The sequence below is a fragment of the Scyliorhinus canicula genome, chromosome 8 (assembly GCF_902713615.1).
Source record: "Scyliorhinus canicula chromosome 8, sScyCan1.1, whole genome shotgun sequence".
NCBI classification, from domain to species: Eukaryota; Metazoa; Chordata; class Chondrichthyes; order Carcharhiniformes; family Scyliorhinidae; genus Scyliorhinus; species Scyliorhinus canicula.
This window is the reverse complement of record NC_052153.1, coordinates 82,320,026-82,342,238: the sequence shown is the minus strand read 5'-3', so window position 1 is coordinate 82,342,238 and position 22,213 is coordinate 82,320,026. Positions and strand designations below refer to the sequence as shown.

Below are 22,213 nucleotides of genomic sequence, written 5' to 3'. Positions count from 1 at the left end.
GGATTGGAGAGTGGCGAATGTCGTGCCCCTGTTCAAAAAAGGGAATAGGGATAACCCTGGGAATTACAGGCCAGTTAGTCTTACTTCGGTGGGGGTGGTAGGCAAAGTAATGGAAAGGGTACTGAGGGATAGGATTTCTGAGCATCTGGAAAGGCATTGCTTGATTAGGGATAGTCAGCACGGATTTGTGAGGGGTAGGTCTTGCCTTACAAGTCTTATTGAATTCTTTGAGGAGGTGACCAAGCATGTGGATGAAGTTAAAGCAGTGGATGCAGTGTACATGGATTTTAGTAAGGCATTTGATAAGGTTCCCCATGGTAGGCTTATGCAGAAAGTAAGGAGGCATGGGATAGTGGGAAATTTGGCCAGTTGGATAACAAACTGGCTAACCAATAGAAGACAGAGAGTTGTGGTGGATGGCAAATATTCAGCCTGGAGCCCAGTTATCAGTGGCGTACCGCAGGGATCAGTTCTGGGTCCTCTGCTGTTTGTGATTTTCATTAATGACTTGGATGAGGGAGTTGTAGGGTGGGTCAGTAAATTTGCAGATGATACGAAGATTGGTGGAGTTGTGGATAGTGAGGAGGGCTGTTGTCGGCTTCAAAGAGACATAGATAGAATGCAGAGCTGGGCTGAGAAGTGGCAGATGGAGTTTAACCCTGACAAGTGTGAGGTTGTCAATTTTGGAAGGACAAATCTGAATGCGGAATACAGGGTTAATGGTAGGGTTCTTGGCAATGTGGAGGAGCAGAGAGATCTTGGGGTCTATGTTCATAGTTCTTTGAAAGTTGCCACTCAAGTGGATAGAGCTGTGAAGAAGGCCTATGGTGTGCTAGCGTTCATTAGCAGAGGGATTGAATTTAAGAGCCGTGAGGTGATGATGCAGCTGTACAAAACCTTGGTCAGGCCACATTTGGAGTACTGTGTGCAGTTCTGGTCACCTCATTTTAGGAAGGATGTGGAAGCTTTGGAAAAGGTGCAAAGGAGATTTACCAGGATGTTGCCTGGAATGGAGAGTAGGTCATACGAGGAAAGGTTGAGGGTGCTAGGCCTTTTCTCATTAGAACGGAGAAGAATGAGGGGCGATTTGATAGAGGTTTATAAGATGATCAGGGGAATAGATAGAGTAGACAGTCAGAGACTTTTTCCCCGGGTGGAACACACCATTACAAGGGGACATAAATTTAAGATAAATGGTGGAAGATATAGAGGGGATGTCAGAGGTAGGTTCTTTACCCAGAGAGTAGTGGGGGCATGGAATGCACTGCCTGTGGTAGTAGTTGAGTCGGAAAATTTATGGACCTTCAAGCGGCTATTGGATAGGTACTTGGATTAGGGTAGAATAAGGGAGTGTAGGTTAACTTCTTAAGGGCAGCACGGTAGCATTGTGGATAGCACAATTGCTTCACAGCTCCAGGGTCCCAAGTTCGATTTCGACTTGGGTCACTGTCTGTGTGGAGTCTGCACATCCTCCCCGTGACTGCGTGGGTTTCCTCCGGGTACTCCGGTTTCCTCCCACAGTCCAAAGATGTGCAGGTTGGGTGGATTGGCCATGAAAAATTGTCCAAAATTCTATGATTAACCTAGGACAAAAGTTCGGCGCAACATCGTGGGCCGAAGGGCCTGTTCTGTGCTGTATTTCTCTATATTATTCAACTTCTGTAAACATCAGCTCATCAAAATCTCATTGTATCTCACTCACCCATCCTTGCTTGCTCTAGGTACACTTGGTCTCGGACCCAAAATTTTGCTAGTTCTGACTGAATAAGTCATATGGACACAAAATAACAACTCTGTTTCTCTCTATACAGATGCTGCCCGACCTGCTGGGGTTTCCACTATTTTCTGCTTTGATTTCAGATTTCCAATGTCCACATTATTTTCCTTTTACTAAAATTCTCAAAATCAAGTTTAAATCCCTTGACAAGGTCAAACCTCTATGCCACTCAAACTGGCTTTTTGTGCAATCCCCTCCCCAGCATTATTGATGACTATGTGTTTGGACATCTAACCTCTGAAATTCCCTCTTCCTCTCCACTTCCTTTTCCTCATTTAAGGCCCTCTTAGTTCTTTGTTCTCTTTAAAACTAACCTCTTTGATCAAGCATGTGTCATCACTCCTAATAACTCCAGCTTTATTTCACTGACCATTTTTGTCAGATTAGGTCTCTGTGAATTGCCTTGGAACATTTATTTAGCATCAACATCTGATAAACCAAAATATTAACTTTCAGACATCAAGTGCTCACGTCTAACACGGTTGATTTGCTAGTAATCTAGATCTACAAAATTATGAGGGGCATAGACAGAGTGGATAGTCAGAGGTTTTTCCCCAGGGTAGAGGGGTCAATTACTAGGGGGCATAGGTTTAAGATGCGAAGGGCAAGGTTTAGAGGAGATGTACGAGGCAAGTGTTTTTACACAGAGGGTAGTGGGTGCCTGGAACTCGCTGCCGGAAGCAGGGACGATAGTGACATTTAAGGAACATCTTGACAAATACATGAATAGGATGGGAATAGAGGGATACGGACCCAGGAAGTGTAGAAGATTTTAGTTTAGACGGGCAGCATGGTCGGCACGGTCTTGGAGGGCCGAAGGGCCTGTTTCTGTGCTGTAATTTTCTTTGTTCTTAATCGGTTTCAAACAGTCACTGAATAAACCCACATTCATACCAATTATATAGAGACTGATGGTTGCATATTTAAAACATTTTATAGAATATTCCTGTGGCATTGCTCATAGTTTCTATTAATGACATCTATTAATTCATGCCTTGTACAACACATAACACTGCTGCTAATTGGAGCTGTATTTGATCTATCCTTTTTAAACTCGCAAGTTTAATTGCTATAGGTAAACAAACCCACAAGTCATTTTGGAGTTCAATTGTTTTTCCACTTTTTCTTTCTGTTTTGCCCTTTCACAGCTCACCTGCCCTATCGCTGAATCACATCTCTCCATAGTTTCTCTCTTGCCCTCTCCGAGATTTTCTTGTCCATGAGACACACTTCTTTCCACTGAACTGCTGGCCATCCAATTTCCCCTCTGGTCCCCATGTAAGCCGATATTGTTAATGATCCCCGCTCTTCAAGGGTGGTCCCTCTGTCCAGTAAATCTTCCATCACCACCCTCCTCCCAAAAATCAACCTGTGACTCCACTGTCCTTTAAAACTTTCACCCTATCTCCAATCTCCCTTTTCTCTCCAAAGTCATGGAATGTGTTGTTGCCTACTAAATGCATGCCCATCTTTCTCAGAAGTTGAGGTTTCCACCCATGCTACAATACCGAAACAGCTCTTATTAAAGTCACAAATGACAACCTATGTGACCGTGACAAATGTAAACCATCCATTTTCAACCTGACTGCAGCCTTTGACATTGCTGACCATGCTATCCTCTCCCCGCTCCAAAGCCTCTCCTGTTGTGAGACTGCTCTCGCCTGGTTCCATTCTTATCTAATTGTAGCCAGAGTATCACTAGTAATAGCCTCTCTTCCTGCTTCTGTACGGCTACCTCTGCCATCCACCAAAGGATTTATTCTTTGCCTCTCCTACTTTTCATCTACGGGCTGTCCCTGGGCAGCATCATCCAAAAGGATCAGATGCCACATGCAAGCTGACGATACCTAGCTCTACCTCAGCACTTCTTTTGATTCCTCTACGGCTAAATTGTCAGACTGTTTATCGGATATCCAGTGCTGGATGAGCATAAATTTCCTCCAATTAAATATTGGGGAGACTGAAACCATTGTTGTCTCTGCTCCAAATTTGGTTCCCCACCTACTGACTCAATCCCTCTCCCTGGCAACCGCCTTGTAGAGTACATGGTTACCATCAGAAGCATACACGATTCTGATGTAGTAATGACATTATATCACATGGCTGAGAAGAGGGAGAGGAGAGAGAGAGATATCAGGAAGAAGGATAAGTTCTAACCAAGAGGTCCAAGTTGCTGTAAATAAAGATTAAAGGGCATGAGAAATTCATTTGGACAATCCTCAAACCCCTGTCAACATTCCGATCACACAACAAAACATAACTCGAGACTAAACAGAAACTATTTGCATCTTTGGTATCATAACTAAGCCAAAGTTGTGCTTCCGACTACATATTCACGGCATCACTAAATCACTTTTTTCACTTCTGTATCAATGTCCTTGCCTCTGTTCAGTTATTGTTGAAACCTTCAAATGCACCTCTGTGATCTGTAGATTTAACTCTTCCAACTTGACTTGACTTCCACAATCTACCCTCTGTAAATTAAAGGTCATCCAAAACCTCTGCTCCTTCAGTCCCAACTCCCACCAAGTCCTATTCATCGATCAACCCTGTGTTTTCTGACCTTCCCGGGCTTCCAGTCAAGCCACATCTTGATTTTAGAATTCATATCCTTCTTTTCAACTCCCTCCATGGTTCGCCACTCCCTATTCTATAAACTCTCACAACACTCAGAATATTCACACTCATCTAATTCTGCCCTCTTGAGCTTCCCTGATTCTAATAATGCCACCATTAGTGGCCGTGCCGTCAGCTGCCAAGGCCCTGAACTCTGGAATCCACAACACCTCTTGCTTCTCTACCGCACTTTCCTGCTTTAAGATACTTTTCAAAACCTAGCTCTTTGACCAAGTGTTTGTACAGTAAGAAGTCTTACAACACCAGGTTAAAGTCTAACAGATTTGTTTCAAACAAGAGCTTTCGGAGCACTGCTCCTTCCTCAGGTGAATGGAGAGGTATGTTCCAGAAACATTTTTATAGACAAAGTCAGAGATGCCAGACAATGCTTGGAATGCAAGTATTTGCGGGTAATCAAATCATTACAGATCCAGAGATAGGGGGTAATCCCAGGTTAAAGAAGTGTGAATAACTGGATACAAGGGGTCAAGTAGGTGATATAGGCAATGTTGCGAAGATACACAGGAGTTTATGAATTGCCCATACAGAGCAGACCCTGAATGACAAACATGACAACCACTCACCCTACACGAATGGTTCACGTTTATACTTGACCTGTTTCTCAAAGGAATTTTTGAGGATTCAAGTATTGACTTACACGCCAATATCTACGGCATCTGGATGTTTTAAATATTTTATTAGTCTTCAAAAGGCAGCATGTTCCCATGGCTTAATTTCTTTTTTTTTGGCAGACGAGATATTCATTAGATGTACTATTTATATAACTTTGACATATGCTTAAAGCAAAATACTGCAGTTGGTAGAAATCTGATATAAAAACAACATTCTGGAAATACTCAGCAGGCCTGTGAAATTCATATACCACATGTGCAACGTGGTATATGAATCTCAGTGCCAGTGTGATGCTAGGTATGTAGGTCGTCCATCCCAAAGACTGGCGCATATTGTATCAAACAGCATGGCTCTTCTGCTGCTCGCAAAGTACAGACTGTATCCAACCAGTCCGTCCGTGCTTGCAAAGCTCTAAACACAGTGCCCAACATTAGATGTGATCCTGCAATTGGACATTTTGTAAATAGTTCTGTGTTTTAAAAATTACACTGACAACCCATTTAATATTGGCAGTCAGGCTCGCAATGTGGCACAGTTCCGTGTACTGGAAGCAAGCTGCACATATTAATAGACAGGGCCCTGTTCTTTGTAACCAGAAAGAACATGTACACACATTCTGCCTGCTTCAGCTAACTAAGCTAAGAGATAGCCATTTGCTGATTCATTCCACTTACATTGCCTTGACCAGAGTCAAGTGCCTGGTTTAAATTTCAAACGAAACTTGGCAGTTAACGGTCAGCCAAAGGTCAACTGGTGCAGCCTCCATGGCAAACCCTCTATCAAATTTAACTCTCTTCTATAAAAAGTTGCCATTTCCCCTGACACTGGTATTCTTGCAAAATGAGAGCAAAATGAAAGGCTTCGACAAAATATATATTTTTTGAGCAATACTCCCATTCTGTATTCTAAGACGACTATTTGTACTGCACGGTATACATTATCCTGGTTTCTTGAATATAAGCGGACTTTTGCATTATGGAAAATTGCATTTATTGACAGGGTTTGGAGGGGGGGGGGGGGGGGTTTCAAACATAACGAACACTCTTTGATCACAGAAGTAATATCTACTTCCCATTCACTTCATTCTATATTATCTTATGTTTTCTTTTAGGATTAACATCGTCAATCAGCTGATCTTCATAGCAAAAGAGAAAAGTTAAACACATAGAGGTGAAGGCAGATGATTTATTTATTTACAAAGCCTTTCAAAACTCTCATCTTGTGAAAGATAACTGGATGATATACACAAAGACAGGGCGACGTGGTCGGTAGATGCCGGGACAAGCCTCCCGCAGGATTCCCAGCAGTCATGGCGCCTTGCGGGATCCACCCAAGTCCCGTGAGGTGGCGCAACCAGAATCCTGCCCATAATGCGCGGGACCAGGCCATGCACATTTAAGTAGGTTATAAAACCGACAAGCATACTCACGTGTGATCTGCCGCCTCCCTAGGGAGGCCTCAGCCAGGTACCTTTCAGTGCTGCTCCACACAAATGACCAGGCTGAACACCAGCCTGGGGGGTCTCCCGGGCCATCGGAGGCCCTTCGGTGGTCAAGGATAGGACAGGCTGGCCCACTGGCTCTCTCCCTAGAACACGGGCACTATGGCACTCACTGCTCGACTGTCACCTTGACACTACCACCCTGACATTGCCAAGGTGCCCAGGTGGCACCACAAAGCCAGCAAGTGCACTCCCAGGTGCCAGAGCGACACTGCCCATGAAAGGACGGTGGAGGGTGTATGAAGGGTGGGGTTGAAGGGTGTAGGTCCTGGAAGAGGGTGGCGTCTGTAAGGGGGTGTGGGGGGGCCTGCAGGGACCCCTTAGCGGGGTGCCCTTGGTTGTGGGGTAACGCCTGCTTGTATGGGGTGTGGCATTACCCATGGGTTGGGGGTGTGGGGGACCCTCAAGCTTGTATAGAGATCGTGGCACCCTTTCAAAATGGCAGCCAGATCTCAGAGGAGCGGGTCTGGCCAGTGAGTTCAGCTCTCTGGTGGTGAAAATAAATCCAAGTGTTGGCTAAACCGGTGAGAAACTACCCAGGACCGAAAAAAGTGACTTAGTGTGGTTAGACAGCCGTGGAAAACTCGCTGGCAGAGCCGATAGGAAATTCCCAGCAAAACCTACCACAAATGACAGCCAGAAACCTTTCCATTACATCCAATCAATTATGTTGTCAGGTTCATGGAAAAATAATAACCTGAATCACGTGATCAAAATAGCACCAAAGCTATCAACGTTCACTATTATCAAAGAGTGAATCAGACAGCAGATATCAGCATTTGCAATATGTGCAGAAATCAGGAAATTGGTGTACGCACTGTCCTCTTCCTGCAGAAGCTTTGTTATATTGGTGTCTCACAAAGAGAACCTATGTTCACATACATGGTAGGACATGAATTTCTAGTGAATACAATATAGGTACCCACTAAACATGTCAGCGGATATTAGGACTTGTCCATGTTAGTAGCAGTGAATTTTCTGTGGGATGTCTTTAATATGGCGAAAAAACTTCTGACACTGATTTATTGTTGGGGATTCATAAAAAACAATTAGTGTTTTTTTTTCAACTTCTACGTCCCTCAAACTATTTTTATTTAATATCTGTGCATATTATCCACCTTCTGGTTTAGATTCTATAATCCAGATTTGGGTCCCAATCCCAATGCTGAGGTGAATTCTGGGCCAGGAACCCAGAGATGCCAACAGTAGCACCCTGTAAAAGGCTTTACTTAATGCATTAAGTAGGCATCTCTCTCTAGACAATGCTGGACCAGAAATCTATATCCCTATCTACCCCGATTAGGAAATTATTATAATCACTTCCGAAGAGTACCTATGTTGTTGGTACCTATGAGGACCATGCCAATAGGATCTGCTCCCCCGCACACTGCAAGTTCCTGTCCAGCTCGGGGCAGATGTCCTGAACCATGCCACTGGGTGGGCAACTCAGCAGCGTGGACTCTCGCTCCTTGCTGCAGGGAACAGTCAATTCCCCTCACCATACTGTCCTCTACTACCACTACATTCTCATGTGCACCCCCCCCCCCCCCCCCCCCCCCATTTGAAAGGCTTCCTGTATAATAGAGCCATAGTCAGTCAGGCCGTCCACCTTGCAGCCCCCACTCTCATCCAAGCAAGCTGAAATAATCTCAAAACTGTTGGACAATTTCAGAGGTTGACACTTCTGCCCTTTGGGTCCCCTTACCTGTCTCAGTTGCAGTCACATACTCCTGTCCCTGACCACTTTTCAAACCGGCAGATTATATCCTCAGGGTGTGACCGCCTCCTGAAGTAAAGCATCCAGGTACTCTCTCCCTCCCTGATGTGTCTCAGTGACCTCTGCTCAGCCTCCAGCTCAATGACTCAGAGCCGATGCTCCTCAGACATTTACTGCAGACGTGCTTGTCCAGAAGTGTATCACCTGTCCTGCCATGATTATGACCTTTAACTAAGTTTCCCTTCCTCTGGTCTACCATCAATATTCACAGCATATGTCTTTTCTTTCAATTTGATACCATTCTTAATTTCCTTCATGTCTGCCACAGCTTACCTATCACCTATTTTCTCAGTCCAGTTCAGGCAACTTTTTTTTATACATTTATAATCACCTTTATTTAAGTTTACGATGGGTTTCAGATCCAAGGTTTTCATTCTCAGACTGAATGTAAAATCTTATTATGATTACCTTACTATGAGATAATTAATCCTGTCTCATTACATATGACAAGGTCCAAAATAGCCTCTCCGTGGATGGTTCCACAATGCGCTTTTCTAAGAAACTTTCCTGGACACAATCTATGAACTCATTCACAAGGCTAGCTTTGCCAACTTGATTTGTCCAACCTATATGAAAATTGAAATTATCCAACATTATTGCTGTACCTTTCTCATAAGCTCCCTTTTTTCTTAATATTTACTATTAGGAGGCCTAGAAGCTTTTCCCACCAGTGCTTTATTTCTCTTGCTATTTCTTATTTGCTCCCAAATTGATTCTGCATCTTGATCTTCCAAACCAAGATCAGTTGTCACTACTATACTGATGTAATCCTTACTAACAGGGCTACAGCACCTCTTTTCCTTTCTTCCTATTCTTTTGAATGTCAAAAAACGTCAAATATCACGTTCCTAGCCTGTCACCTTGCAGCCACATCTCTGTAATAGCTATCAGACCATACCCATTTATTCCTACTCTCTTCATCAATTCATCTATCTTGTTATGAATGCTGTGAGCAGATACTTCAAAGTTTAAAGGAACCGAAAGTTAGCCGAGCAGAAACAACTTTTCTACTTTATTTCAACTGATATATCATAAACAATTTAAATCTATAATTGTTTTATTTACCAATTATGATTTTACATTGAATGCTGGTGAATGGGGGCGAATGGCTGGTGAATGGGGGCAAAGGGCTGGTGAATGGGGGCAAAGGGCTGGTGAATGGGGGCGAATGGCTGGTGAATGGGGGCGAATGGCTGGTGAATGGGGTGAAAAAAGGAGGAAATTGCTTAAAAATATAAATAATCTCCAGTAAACATTTTTTGCTCACATTTTCTGAACTATTACTTCATCATAAAATAATACAGATTTACATAAATTCATATGGAACAAAGGGAAGTGGGAATAATCTAACAGTCAAAGAAAATCACATCACTTCTGATTTAAATATCTCAGGATTATTTCAATATATGTAGACCATAATTAAGACTAATCAATTTTCAAGTTGATCAGAGAAAATGCATTCCTAAAGGGTGGAGGAGAAATCCAATACAAGAACCACAGAGTTCGAAGAGCACCTCCATGTAATGGGTTATATTTTCTTATTTGACTTTGAATATTCTGAATGACATTAGAGATTTCAGGGTCATTTTGAACTTTGCCACTTGTGTAGGAATCTGGTGGATTGTGCAAAATTAATAAGAGGAAAATTGGAAGGCTTCTTCAAAGGGCGGGTAATCAAGCTGCAAACTTCAAAGTGACCCCACCTAATTTTACTTTCAAGGAGTGAAATTTAGTTTAGCTTTTATTTTACCTTGTACTTGCCCTGATCGCAGCCACAGTATGTGCTTTCCATGGTATAACTCCTCGTCACACCAATTTCACGCCACACGACAACCCGTGCTGTGGATTCTTTGGATTTTTCCACCACAAAACTACAACTGCTCATGCAGAATGCTGGTGCAATTTGGTTCAGTACCTTTGGCAGAGTCTAAATAGTCAAAACACAGGAAAATATAGCGCAAAATTTAGCTCCATTAAACAAAATTAGCATTTTGCTTTTGTCTGCTGAAGATACCCTTCTACTACACCTTGCTGCTGTAAACAATAAAATTATAATAAGTAGCTAACTTTGTATTTAGGTAGAATAAGCAAATTGGTGACACAGTCGTTAGAACTGCTGTCTCGCAGCTCCAGGGACAAGGATTCAATTCCGGCCTCGGGTGACTGTGTGTAGAGTTTGTACTTTCTCTTCGTGTCTGCACATGGTTTCCTCCGGGTGCTCCAGTTTCCTCCCACAGTCCAAAGATGTGCGGGCTATGTGGATTGGCTATGTTAATATGCCTCTTAGTGTCCAAAAGGTTAGGTGGAGTTACTGGGATATGATGGAGGCGTGGGCTAAAGTAGGGTGCTGTGTCGATGGGCCGAGTGGCTTCCTTCTGCAGGGATTCTATGAATTGCAGATATGTAAATGGGTTCTGCCAACCCTGTCATCAAAGAGTTTCTTAATATGTTGCTGGTGCACAGCTCACATCTATTGGGCAAAAGGGGCAGGACTATTGCTCTATAGATTTTCAGTTTGTTAAGACAGACTTACTCCTTTTCAATCTTGGTGTTCGAAGTCTGCAGAAAGTTATGCTTGCTTTGGTAACGCTTACATATGACTCTTCATTGACAGAGACTGCGGGGGAGAGTGTGCTGCTGAGATAAGTGAACTTATTGACTGTTGACAGATTCTGGTCATGGACTGGAACTTTGGAATCAAGGTAGGGCTTTCCTGGAACAAATTTCTATGTTACTTCAGTTTTCTTAGTATTGATTATAAAGCCAAAGTTGTCACATGCAGTGGAGAACTAGTCCATGCTACATTGCATGTGCGACTCTGGTCATCAGCAAACAGGAAATCGTTAAGTATGCCCATGGAGAACTGGGTCTATGTTCTGAACAGCCTCAGACTGAGAGGTTTCCTGTCCATGCGATATTTGATTTTGATGCCAGGACCACCACCATCAAAGGCAATAGGGAGCAAGGCAAGGAAAAACATGCTGAAGAAATAGTTAATTTCTGTTCCTACATTCCAACCTTCCTAATCCTGGACTGAAAAGGTTTACAAATTCTCACCCTGTCTGTACATGTTGCATGTTAAAAGTTCCACTCCCCTCTTCATAAATAAAAACTTAAACTGGAGGGAATGGAAATTAAGTGTCATCCTTTTATTGAGACCATTATTCTCTCACTAAAGGCCATCTCTGGCTCTGAACTACAAGTTCACGCACAACTTAGCTCCCAGTAACAGCTGAGAATAATTAAAATATCTATCCAAGCTGCAAATCCCAGATAAATATCAGCTAGTGCTCGGGGTGAAAATCTCACTGCTCGTGTGTCTTCAGCACAGTGTCATGGATCACTTATGACAGAACGATAATGTGTACTTCTGACTGGATTAAAACCGAAAATTATTACTTTTTAAATAAAGCTCTTGGCTTTAAGCAGCTAAATCCCCTGCTTGACCACGAGGAAAGCTAGGGAGATATTTACAAAATAAAATCCTTCAACTAAAACTTTACCTTACATTCTCTAGAGATCTGAGCAGTAGAGTAGCGAGCAGCGTGATCCTATGACAGGTAACAAGGAGGACCTGGAAATCCAGCGCTGAGACCGGATACACAAACACTGCGGCCCACCTGACACCCGCCATTGTGGCCCACCCACGGGTTGCGACCCACACTTTGAAAAACCCTGGACTAAGTAAAAGCAGGCAAACTAAAGGAAAAGGAATCCCAACATGTAGACTGCAGGCAAGTGATTCAATAACCAGCCCATGTGATTACTGTTAACGTGGTGACAGGACGACATGAAGCGTTTATCAATTTAATTTTTACTTCAAGTGAGTTCCCCTTCCAAAAGATAAGGATCGAGTGTGGTCGATTCCCGACCCCATGATCACCACCAAACCAATTCTGTTATATTTGCAAAGAAATCTGATAATAAACATCTTTGACAAGAGCATAAGAGTTATTTCTGGTGTCCTGGCCAATATTTATTCCTCAAGCAACATCACAAAAAAAAATTATCTGGTCATCACATTGCTATTTACTGGAGTTCAAAAGTGATAACACTTCATGAAGGAATTTATTGGCTGTAAAGTGCTTTGAGACATCTAGCATTCATGAAAAACGCAATGTTTAATGCAAGTCTTTCTTTGACCACTGATAGCTGTTTCTACTGCTGCTTAAGCGCTAAAGCCTGGAATTCGCTCCTCAAACCTCGCCATCTCTCTTTTTCTCCTCTTGTTAGATGCTCCTTTTGTTTGACCAAGTTTTGAGTCACCTGGACTTACGTGGCACACTGTCAAATTAACACTCCTCCCCAAGCATTTTGGGGCATTTTACTACATTAAAGGTGCTATATAAATGCAAGCTGTTGTTCAGTAAATATGAATTGGTCTGTAAATTGAGAGCACAGGCTGCCTAATTACTTACAGACATCTGTCGAGGCATGGGATTGGGAGTCATTATCAATTTTGCAGCAATCATATTTGCCATTTGCTTACTATGCAGGCAATTTTGTGGCTGCCAGTGGCCTGACTGTTACTTTTGTTCTTGTTCTACTTCTGTTACAAGTTCAACCAACAATAAAATTAAGAAAAACATACAGATTCCAGTGTCAGTGTTTTGTTTTAAGCTACACTGGAAACAGAACTTCCATTTATGTATATAAAACAGGCTATAGGTTGGAAATAATGCAGCCAGGTGCAGGAGAAAAACATGGTGACTGGGTCCACTCAATCATAGAAAGGCCCTGCATCTGCCAGTGGTGGCAAATCCACCCCCAGATTAAGTTGAATGGCAGAAGGGGCTTACATGAGAGTCTCAGCCACTGGCATTGAACCTAAATGTCATTTAAGTTCATTATTGTGAGAGAGTTGGTGTTACCAGTTTTAGTAGGCTTAAAAGTATATAAATCCCCAGGCCCAGGTGTGATGTCCTAGGTTGCTGTGTGAGGCAAGAGAGGAGATTGCAGGGGCTCTAACGTTAATATTCAAATCCTTTATGGTCACAGGTGAAGTGTCAGAGGACTGGAGGACAGCTAACAAATTACCATTATACAAGAGAATTAGAGAAAAACAGGTAATTACAGGCCAGTGACAGGGAAATTATTGGAAAACATTCTGAGGGACAGAATCAATCCCCACTTGGGAGAAGCAATTATTAATCAAGGATAGTCAGCATGGCTGTTATGGGGAGATCATGTCGAACAAAATTTGATTGAATTATTCGAGGTGATGAGTTGAGGGAAATACAGTAGATAGAGTCTACATGGACTTCAGCAAAGTTTTTGACAAGGTCCTGCATCGGAGACTGATCAAGAAGGTACCAGCCCATGGGATCCAGGCAATTTGGCAATTGGATGCAAAATTGGCTTAGTGACAGGAGGCGAGGGTGCTGGTCGAATGTTATATTTGTGACTGCAAACCTGTGCCCAGTGGTGTAACGCAGGGATAAGGTGCTGGGTCCTTTGCTGTTTGTAGTGTACATTAAGATCAAGATGGCAATGTGGGGAATATGATCAGTAAGTTCACAGATGACACAAAAATTGGCGTTGTGATAAATAGCGACAGGGAAAACCTTAGATTAATGGGCAATATAGATGGGCTGGTAAAATGGGCAGAAGTGGCAAATGGAAACCAACCCTGCAAAGTGTGAGGTGATATTTTCTGAGCACTAAAAAGGCACTATGATGTTTCAAGCGATCATCAAAATGCGTTTTAAATACTGTGAAGGTTCCCGCTCTAGCCTTTCAGGCAGAGAGTTCCAGAATAAACGGTGGATGCTAGAAAGTAGAGGACCAGAGGGACCTTGGGGTGCATATACATAGATCCCGGAAGACAGCAGGACAAGAAAATATGGTGGTTAAAAGGCCATATGGGAGACTTGCCTTTACAAGGAGTGTGCAGTTTTAGTCGGCACACTATCGGAAGGATGTGAACACATTCAAAAGGGTGCAGAGAAGATTCGTCGGGATATTGTCTGAGCTGGAGTTTTTCAGCTATGAGAAGAGGCTGGTTAGACTGGAGTTGTTCTCTTTAGAGCAGTGGAGGCTGAGAGGGGAACCTAATTGAGCTGTACAAAATGATGAAGGACATAGATAGGAAGAAACCTTTCCCCCTAGTTGAGGGGTCAATAATGAGGGGATCTAGATTTAAGGTAATGGGTAGGAGATTTAGAAGGCATTTGAGGAAAACTTTCTTCACTCAGAGGGTGGTGGGAATCTGGAACTCTCTGCCTGAAAGGCTAGAGCGGGAACCTTCACAGTATTTAAAACGCATTTTGATGATCGCTTGAAACATCATAGCATACAAAGCTACAGGCCGAATACTGGAAAATGGGATTAGGATAGGTGCTTGTTGGCCGGTGCAGATATGGTGGGTTGAAGGGTCTCTTTCTGTGCTGTAAAACTCTATGTTTAAGACATTATCCTGCAATTTAGTGGTGGCTAAGGGATTAAATGGAGGATGCTTAACTTTCCCACACCCTTGGAAGGCCACACATAGCTATCAGATATTCTGTGCCCCATTAAGCTACCTGGCATCAGGCAGGGGTGGGGGCGGAAACTCATCCCTTTGCTGTTGCCTTCGACTCCCCTGCCGCCTCTCCTGTGGCCCCCGCTATATCGCAATCCACATCCCACCTTCACTCACTGTTGGCCTGTGATTCCTCAATGATCCTTGGCCTTTGGTACATGCAGTGCCATGAGCTGCAGCTGTTCCTGCTGGCCAGGTGGTATGAGAAGCTGCCTGCCTGTGGAAGTCCCCACCTGCTCTCAGCAGGTGGGGACTTCCACCCTGAAGCATCTCAATCATGGACTGACAGTGGCCACTTAAATGCCCAAAAGGCTTTCAATTCCATCAGGCCTCCCCCATGGAACTGACGGGTTCCCCACTGCTTTTCTGACCAACAGGTGGCATTCCCAACTACTGAATTCCTGCCTCCGTGGGAGAGTAGATTTCCCTGAGATGGCTGCAGGTAGGCCTTGAGCAGATACAACATCAGTATTGGTGTCTACTTGCCAATTTATACTGATTATAACCATTCTAGTTTTCAGGCAACCTATTGCTCAGGGTCTCAACAACACTGAATCTATCTAAACCACAACTGATTCATGCACTGCCATAAACATATTAGGCTTACTGTGCCATCTATTGATTCCCGAAGATCATGACCATCATTAAAGCCATGATGTGGAGATTCCAGCGTTGGACTGGGGTGGGCACAGTAAGAAGTCTTGCAATACCACGTTAAAGTCCAACAGGTTTGTTTCGAGTCACTAGCTTTCGGAGCGCAGCTCCTTCTTCAGGTGAATGATCATTAAAGCCAGTAGCTACTACTGCAATTTTTCTCCGTCCCCGAGCTGCTGAAGGACTGATAACTGTTAAGTGCAGATGGTGAATACAAAAACAATCATAGAATTCCCACAGTACAGGAGGCGGCCACTCAGCACCCATCGAGTCTGCAACGACGCTCCGATAGGGCGCCCTATCTTGGTCCATACCCCCGTAACCCCATCTAACCTTTTGGACACTAAGGGGCAATTTAGCATGGCCAATCCACCTAACCAGCACATATTTGAACTGTGTGCAGAATATAGATAATTATAAAAAGAAACACAAAAACAGATACTATTACTGTAAAACAACATAACTAAGTGGTCCTTACATTTTGGTCAGAACAGGCATCATTTAATTATGAAAATGTTTACTCCAGCTACAGTACTACTATTGCCAATAGCTAAAATTACTAGTCACTGAAAATTTAGGAGTATCATGTACATTGGATGGAGTGCAAAGTGCATACTGACCCTGTATCCAAGATCTTCCTGAAGGTCACAAGAGGAAGCACTGACATCAGTCTGCCACACTGTCTCCTTTATGCTGCATCCATACATGAAGACATTTTTCTTGCGTGAATGACCATGATAATCACAAAAAACCTGCAGAAACAACGTTGGAAACTAAATCACATGATAGTTTATAACTAACCGATTTTTTTATTTCCCCTATTTATAGTTGAAACCTTGATGTCTGGAGGCACCTCTTGCTTATACCACCTTTTCATTGACAATGTTTTCCATTATAAATTTATGATGGAAAAGTCAACTGAGGGGTAATCACACCAATTACACAATTTAACTACTTGGCAGGTGTCAGCCAAATATTTCAACTGCAGTTTGGATGCCATCCTGTTTCTCCTGGTAATTATTTCTTCTGGATTTGTTTCACATTTTTGGCTTTGATTGCTTCCTAATTCATTTCTTGACTAAAGTCGCCATAGTCCCAGATGACCATAGGCTGCTTTCCCATTTGAGGGGGAGAGCTGACTGGTGGTGATTTAACCTGAGGATCGCCACACCTCAGGCGAGGGGCAAGGTTCATGAATAACCTTAACCGGTATGGGAATTGAACACCCATTTCTTGTCTTGCTTTGCATCACAACCAGCTGTCGAGCCAAATAAGCTAAGATTACAGATGTGACATCAATAAATCTATTTCCCCCCTCAATCTTCCCTTTGTCATTGCTATCAATCCTTCACTGGCCACTTATCCGCTCTTTCCATTTGCAGTGCCAGGCTAACCAGTCAGTTTCTCCAATGATGATATCCGGTGACTGGCATGCTGAACGGATGCACGGAAGGTGGCTCTCCTCCTAGGAAATATGCACTTTTAACCAAAAATAGTCTGCCATAACCGAGAAAAGAAAAGCATCCACCTATCACCCTCTTCAACCTGTAAACAAAGATATGGAATATAAACTGAAATGCCAAACAACCGCTGCATCGGAGGCCGCAAGGAAACGAACGGCAACAGGATCCTGAAGAAACCGGTGAGCAGGACGGCAGACGCACAAGGTTAGGAAGCCCTGGCCATACCCGAAGGAGAGGGGCCAACCAACTGTGCAAACAACTCACTCCTCTGCATTGGAGGAGGTTTGTCACAAGAGAGCTAAAGGTGCTCAAGGAGGACATAAGACTTGGAATCCAGTCAGCAGTCAAGGTGGCGGTCAAGGAAATACTGGTGGTTCTTGACAAAATGGGGAGCACAATCAAAGAGCTGGAAAAGGCCTCCATGGTCCAGAGTGACTGGATCATCGCACTAGAGGCAGAGATAGCAAGGTTGGTGGCGGCCCAGAGGAACCTTAAGGGGACTTGGAAGACCAAGAGAACCGGCCGAGGCGTTAGAACCTCAGAATAGTGGTACTCCTGGAGAGAACCGAAGGTGGAACTCCATGGATTAAGATGCTGGGAAACCTCGTGGGAAGCTATAGCTTCCCAAACCCGCCAGAGATATTTGGGCTGACCGGTACCAAGGCCAGGAGAGAATCCTGCAATGGGCCAGACAAGAAACTGCAACTGTAGATAGCCTTCCAGGGCAATGAGCACTATTTTACGGCCCATGCAGAAGCAGACGGGTTCATCCAAAAGAACGGGATAGGAAAGCAGCAGCAGAAACAGAGTTGAAGCCGGCTCCGAGAGGCTGAGAGACTCAAAGACAATGTGCGCGGGACTGTACCACCTCACTCAGAAGCCAAAAACAAAGGCACAGAAAGGAGGGGGTGAGGGTAGTGGGGTGCAGGAAAAAGGGAGAAAGAGGAAGAGGGGGTCAAGGAGGAGGTCAGACGACACCAGGAGAGAGGCCACCACACAAGTGGGAAAGCTAGTGCCAGGAGATACGAGCGAGGAGGGGCTGTGGCACATCTCCCACGGGGGAGAGAACACCTGGCGACGGGGGAGTAAGCATCATAAGAGGGGATATATGCAGAGGGGTGGGGGGGGGGGGGGACCAGTGGTTGAGGGGAAGGTGCATAACTATAGGGGAAACAAAAGGACGGGGGGGGCGAGCGGGTAAGGGTTCTGGGCTGGCTACAACAGGCCACACATAGCAACAGCGAACAAGATGGTACCGCAAACAGCCACTTTGGAGGGTCCCCAAACAACGGGATATCCCGGAGTGCAGGGGATCACCCATGTGGCGTGACATAGTTGGCGGCCATATTGGGTGGCCCCTGGACAAAGGGAAACCCCAGAGCCTGGCCTTATGGTCAATCCGGTGACCGCAACCATTTTGGATGGCCCCCTAACAAAAGGTAAACCTCGGTGCAAGGTCATATCCACAAGGTACACATGGTTGATCCCGCAGGAGATGAGGGACGGGATGGGGGTGACAACAGAACCCCTCCCGATAAGAATAGTCACCTGGAACATCAGGGAACTCAACGGCCCAGTGAAAAGATCCAGAGTCTTTGCCCAGCTGAAAAGCATGAAAGTCTACATAGTCTTATGGCAGCACCGTGGCTGTGGTTAGCACTGCTGCCTCACAGCTCCAGAGATCCGGGTTCAATTCTGGCCTTGGATGACTGTCTGTGTGGAATTGACAATTTCTCCCAGTGTCTGCGTGGGTTTCCTCCAGTTTCCTCCCACAGTCCAAAGATGTGCAGATTAGGTTGATTGGCCATGCTAAATTGCTCTTTAGTGTTCAACAATGTGCAGGTTAGGTGGTGTTATGGGCTTATGAGGGTAGGGTGGAGAGTGGGCCTAGGTAGGGTGCGCTTTCAGAGGGTCGGTGCAGACTGAATGGGCCGAATAGCCTCCTTGTGCACTTTACGAATTCTATGGTTCTCCTCCAAGAGGCACATCTGAAGGAGAAGGACCGACTGTAGGTAAGGAAGGGCTTGTGGGTTAGACGTACCATTCATGCTACGGGACAAGAGCTAAGGGGGGGTAGACATACTGCTCCACAAGAGGATGGTGTTTACGACGACAAAGATGGTTACGGGCCCAGGGGATTGGTATGTCATGCTCAGCGATGTCTTGGAACTGGTCCTTGTTAAAGTGTAAGCTCCCAATTGGACGACGCAGAGTTTGTAAAGAAGACTATGGCGGGCCCCCTGACATAGACACACACCGATTCATCATGGGAGGTGACTTGAACTGTGTACAGGACCCACGGGCAGACAGGTCAAACCTCAAGACAGGGAAGACCTCTAACATGGAGAAATAATGTGGAGATGCTGGCGTTGGACTGGGGTGAGCACAGTAAGAAGTCTGACAACACCAGGTTAAAGTCCAACAGGTTTGTTTCAAATGACTAGCTTTCGGAGCGCAGCTCCTTCCTCAGGTGACTGAAGAGGTAGGTTCCAGAAACATTTATATGTACGAAGTCAAAGATGCAAGATGATACTTTGAATGCAAGCATTTACAGGTAATTAAGTCTTTACAGATCCAGAGATAGGGGTTACCCCAAGTCAAAGAGGTGTGAATTGTCTCAAGCCAGGACAGTTGGTAGGATTTTGCAAGCCCAGGCCAGATGGTGGGGGATGAATGTAATGTGACATGAATCCCAGGTCCCGGTTGAGGCCGCACTCATGTGTGCGGAACTTGGCTATAAGTTTCTGCTCGGCGATTTTGCATTGTCGCGCATCCTGAAGGCTGCCTTGGAAGCTGATGGTGGGATGGAACCTATTGATGTCATCGTGTAGTCGTTTCAGTGATTCTTCATCGTGGGTCCAAAGGAGTCCATATTGACTTTGTCTACATAAATGTTTCTGGAAACTACCTCTTCATTCACCTGAGGAAGGAGCAGTGCTCCGAAAGCTAGTGTTTGAAACAAACCTGGTGTTGTCAGACTTCTTACAATGGATAAATAACTCAGCTTAATAGACGGCACAGCAGCACAGTGGTTAGCACAGTTGCTTCACAGCTCTAGGGTCTGAGGTTTGAATCCCAGCTTGGGTCACTGTCTGTGTGGAGTTTGCACGTTCTCCTAGTGTCTGCATGGGTTCCTCCGGGTGCTCCGGTTTCCTCCCACAGTCCAAAGATGTGCAGGTTAGGTGGATTGGCCATGATAAATTGCCCGTAGTGTCCAAAATAGTTTGGGTTGGCTTACTGGGTTACGGAGATATGGTGGAGATGTGGGCTTAGGTAGGGTGTTCTTTCGAAATGTGGGTGCAGACTCGATGGGCCAAATGGCCTCCTTCTGCACTATAAAATCTATGATTCTATTGATGCAGTAGATGGGGGCTGTTGACCCATGGAGGCTCACACACCCAGTTTGGGGGGGGGGGGGGGGGGGGGGGGGGGATCTCTATTTTCTCCCAAGCACATAAGGTATTACATGCATTGACTCCTTTCTGGTGGAGAAAACGGTGTTTGCAGAAACAGCAAGAGCGGGATACTCCTTGTGATCTCCGACCATGCTCCACACTGGAGGGACACAAGGTTGCACATGGCCCTCCTTGCCGACAAGGTTTTCCGCGAGACAATATCAGAAAGCTATCGACTGGAATATTAACCACAACGAGGATGGGGAGGTCCCACCCTTCAGGCTCTGGGAGGCATTGCAGGCTGCAATCAGGGGTGAGATTGTTGCCTATAGGGCGTCTAGGCAACAGCTGGTCGACTCCATACTGGAGACAGACTGACCAAACTCCACTGCACCGACTGTGGAGCTTCTGGCAGAGAGGGGAAAGCTACAAATGGACTTTAACCTTCTGTCCACAAGGATAGCAGTGCAACAACTCTGCCAGACAAAGGGGACCTTCTACGAACACGGAGACAAAGCCAACTGCCTGCTGGCACACCAGCTGAGATAGCCAGCAGGGAAATAGCACAGTTTAGGGACAACAAAGTTTAGGGACAACAAAGGCAGACTGGCAGCAGATACGTTTGAGGCCTTTACTAGGAGTTATACACCTACGAGAGCCTCCAAGGGAGATTTGAGGATGAGGCAGTTCCTTGATGGATTGGGCAAGCCAGTCGCAGGGGAGTATAAGATACGGAGGCTAGAAACACCATTAGAACTGGATGATGTCACGGGGAGTATCAATTTCATGCACGTGGGGAAGGCGCCAAGACCAGATAGATACCCGGCGGACTTCTGTAAAAAATTAGCAAAAGCACTGGCCCCATACCTGCGGGAAATGTTCACAGACTCGCTAGCAAGGGGCACCCTACCTCCAATACTAATAAAAGACTCAATCTCGTTGATACCCAAGAAAGACAAAGACTCATCTTGCTACTCCATGTGGACGCAAAAAATACTGGCCAAAATCCTAGCCACGCGACTGGTGAACTGTGAACCAGAGGTGGTTGCAGAGGACCAGATGGGTTTTGTTTAGGGTAGGCAGCTAATGTTGAACATCAGGTGCCTGCTAAATGTGATAATGACCCCATTCGGGAAGAGAACACCAGAGGTGATTATTTCCCTGGACGTAGAAAAGGCCTTCAACAGATTCAAGTAGAAGCACCTCCTGGAGATAGTAGAGCAGTTCGGGCTTGGAGCAGGGTTCACATCATCGGTGAAACTTCTGTACTGCACTCCCATGGCGAGCGTGCAGACTAACACCACCAGCTCTAAGTACTTTCAATTGCACAGATGCACAAGCCAGGGACGTGGATTCACGACTGGACACGGATCCACAAATGGAATCTGGCAAGTCTGGTGGAGGAAGTAAAAAGGACCTGCAGAGGTGGGACACTGTCCTGGTCTACCCACGTCGACGCTACCACCAAGAAAGCACAAGAGAGCCTATACAGGAAGTTCCTGCGAGGGACACTGACAGTTAGTGACTTCGACATGGACAATAGACTGACAACGCGAGAAGAACTGACGGAGAGGCTTCAACTGACCAGGGGGAACGAGTTACGACACACGCGAGATAAAAATTTCCTCTGTAGGGAAACAACGACATACCCACTGACGCTGGGACATGCATTATTAAAGAACAGTTGGACGTGGGCAACTTGGGGCAGGGGGTGGGGGAACTGCGGAGACTTCTGTGGGTGACTGTTGGGAAAGGCACACTTCCCACTTGACGAGACAAGAGAAAAATAGGAGGAAGAGCTAAGGATTGGATTGGATTGGTTTATTGTCACGTGTACCGAGGTACAGCGAAAAGTATTTTTCTGCGAGCAGCTCAAC

The 22,213-nt window shown here is 45.0% G+C and overlaps 1 protein-coding gene across 12 annotated transcripts in view; it reads right to left on the bottom strand.

Moving 5' to 3' along the window:
- The window catches only part of agtpbp1 (ATP/GTP binding protein 1), a 325,109-nt gene that overhangs the window by 84,330 nt on the left and 218,566 nt on the right, over positions 1 to 22,213 (bottom strand). For 11 of the 12 annotated variants that reach the window (XM_038804830.1, XM_038804835.1, XM_038804834.1 and 8 more), the window contains 2 exons: positions 16,099 to 16,230; positions 10,055 to 10,231 (listed from right to left, as the gene is read on the bottom strand). In XM_038804830.1, coding sequence (XP_038660758.1) covers positions 10,055 to 10,231; positions 16,099 to 16,230 — 309 coding nt within the window. Of the gene's footprint in view, positions 1 to 10,054; positions 10,232 to 16,098; positions 16,231 to 22,213 lie in introns of those variants that run through there. The other variant, XR_005461593.1, reaches the window with a different exon arrangement.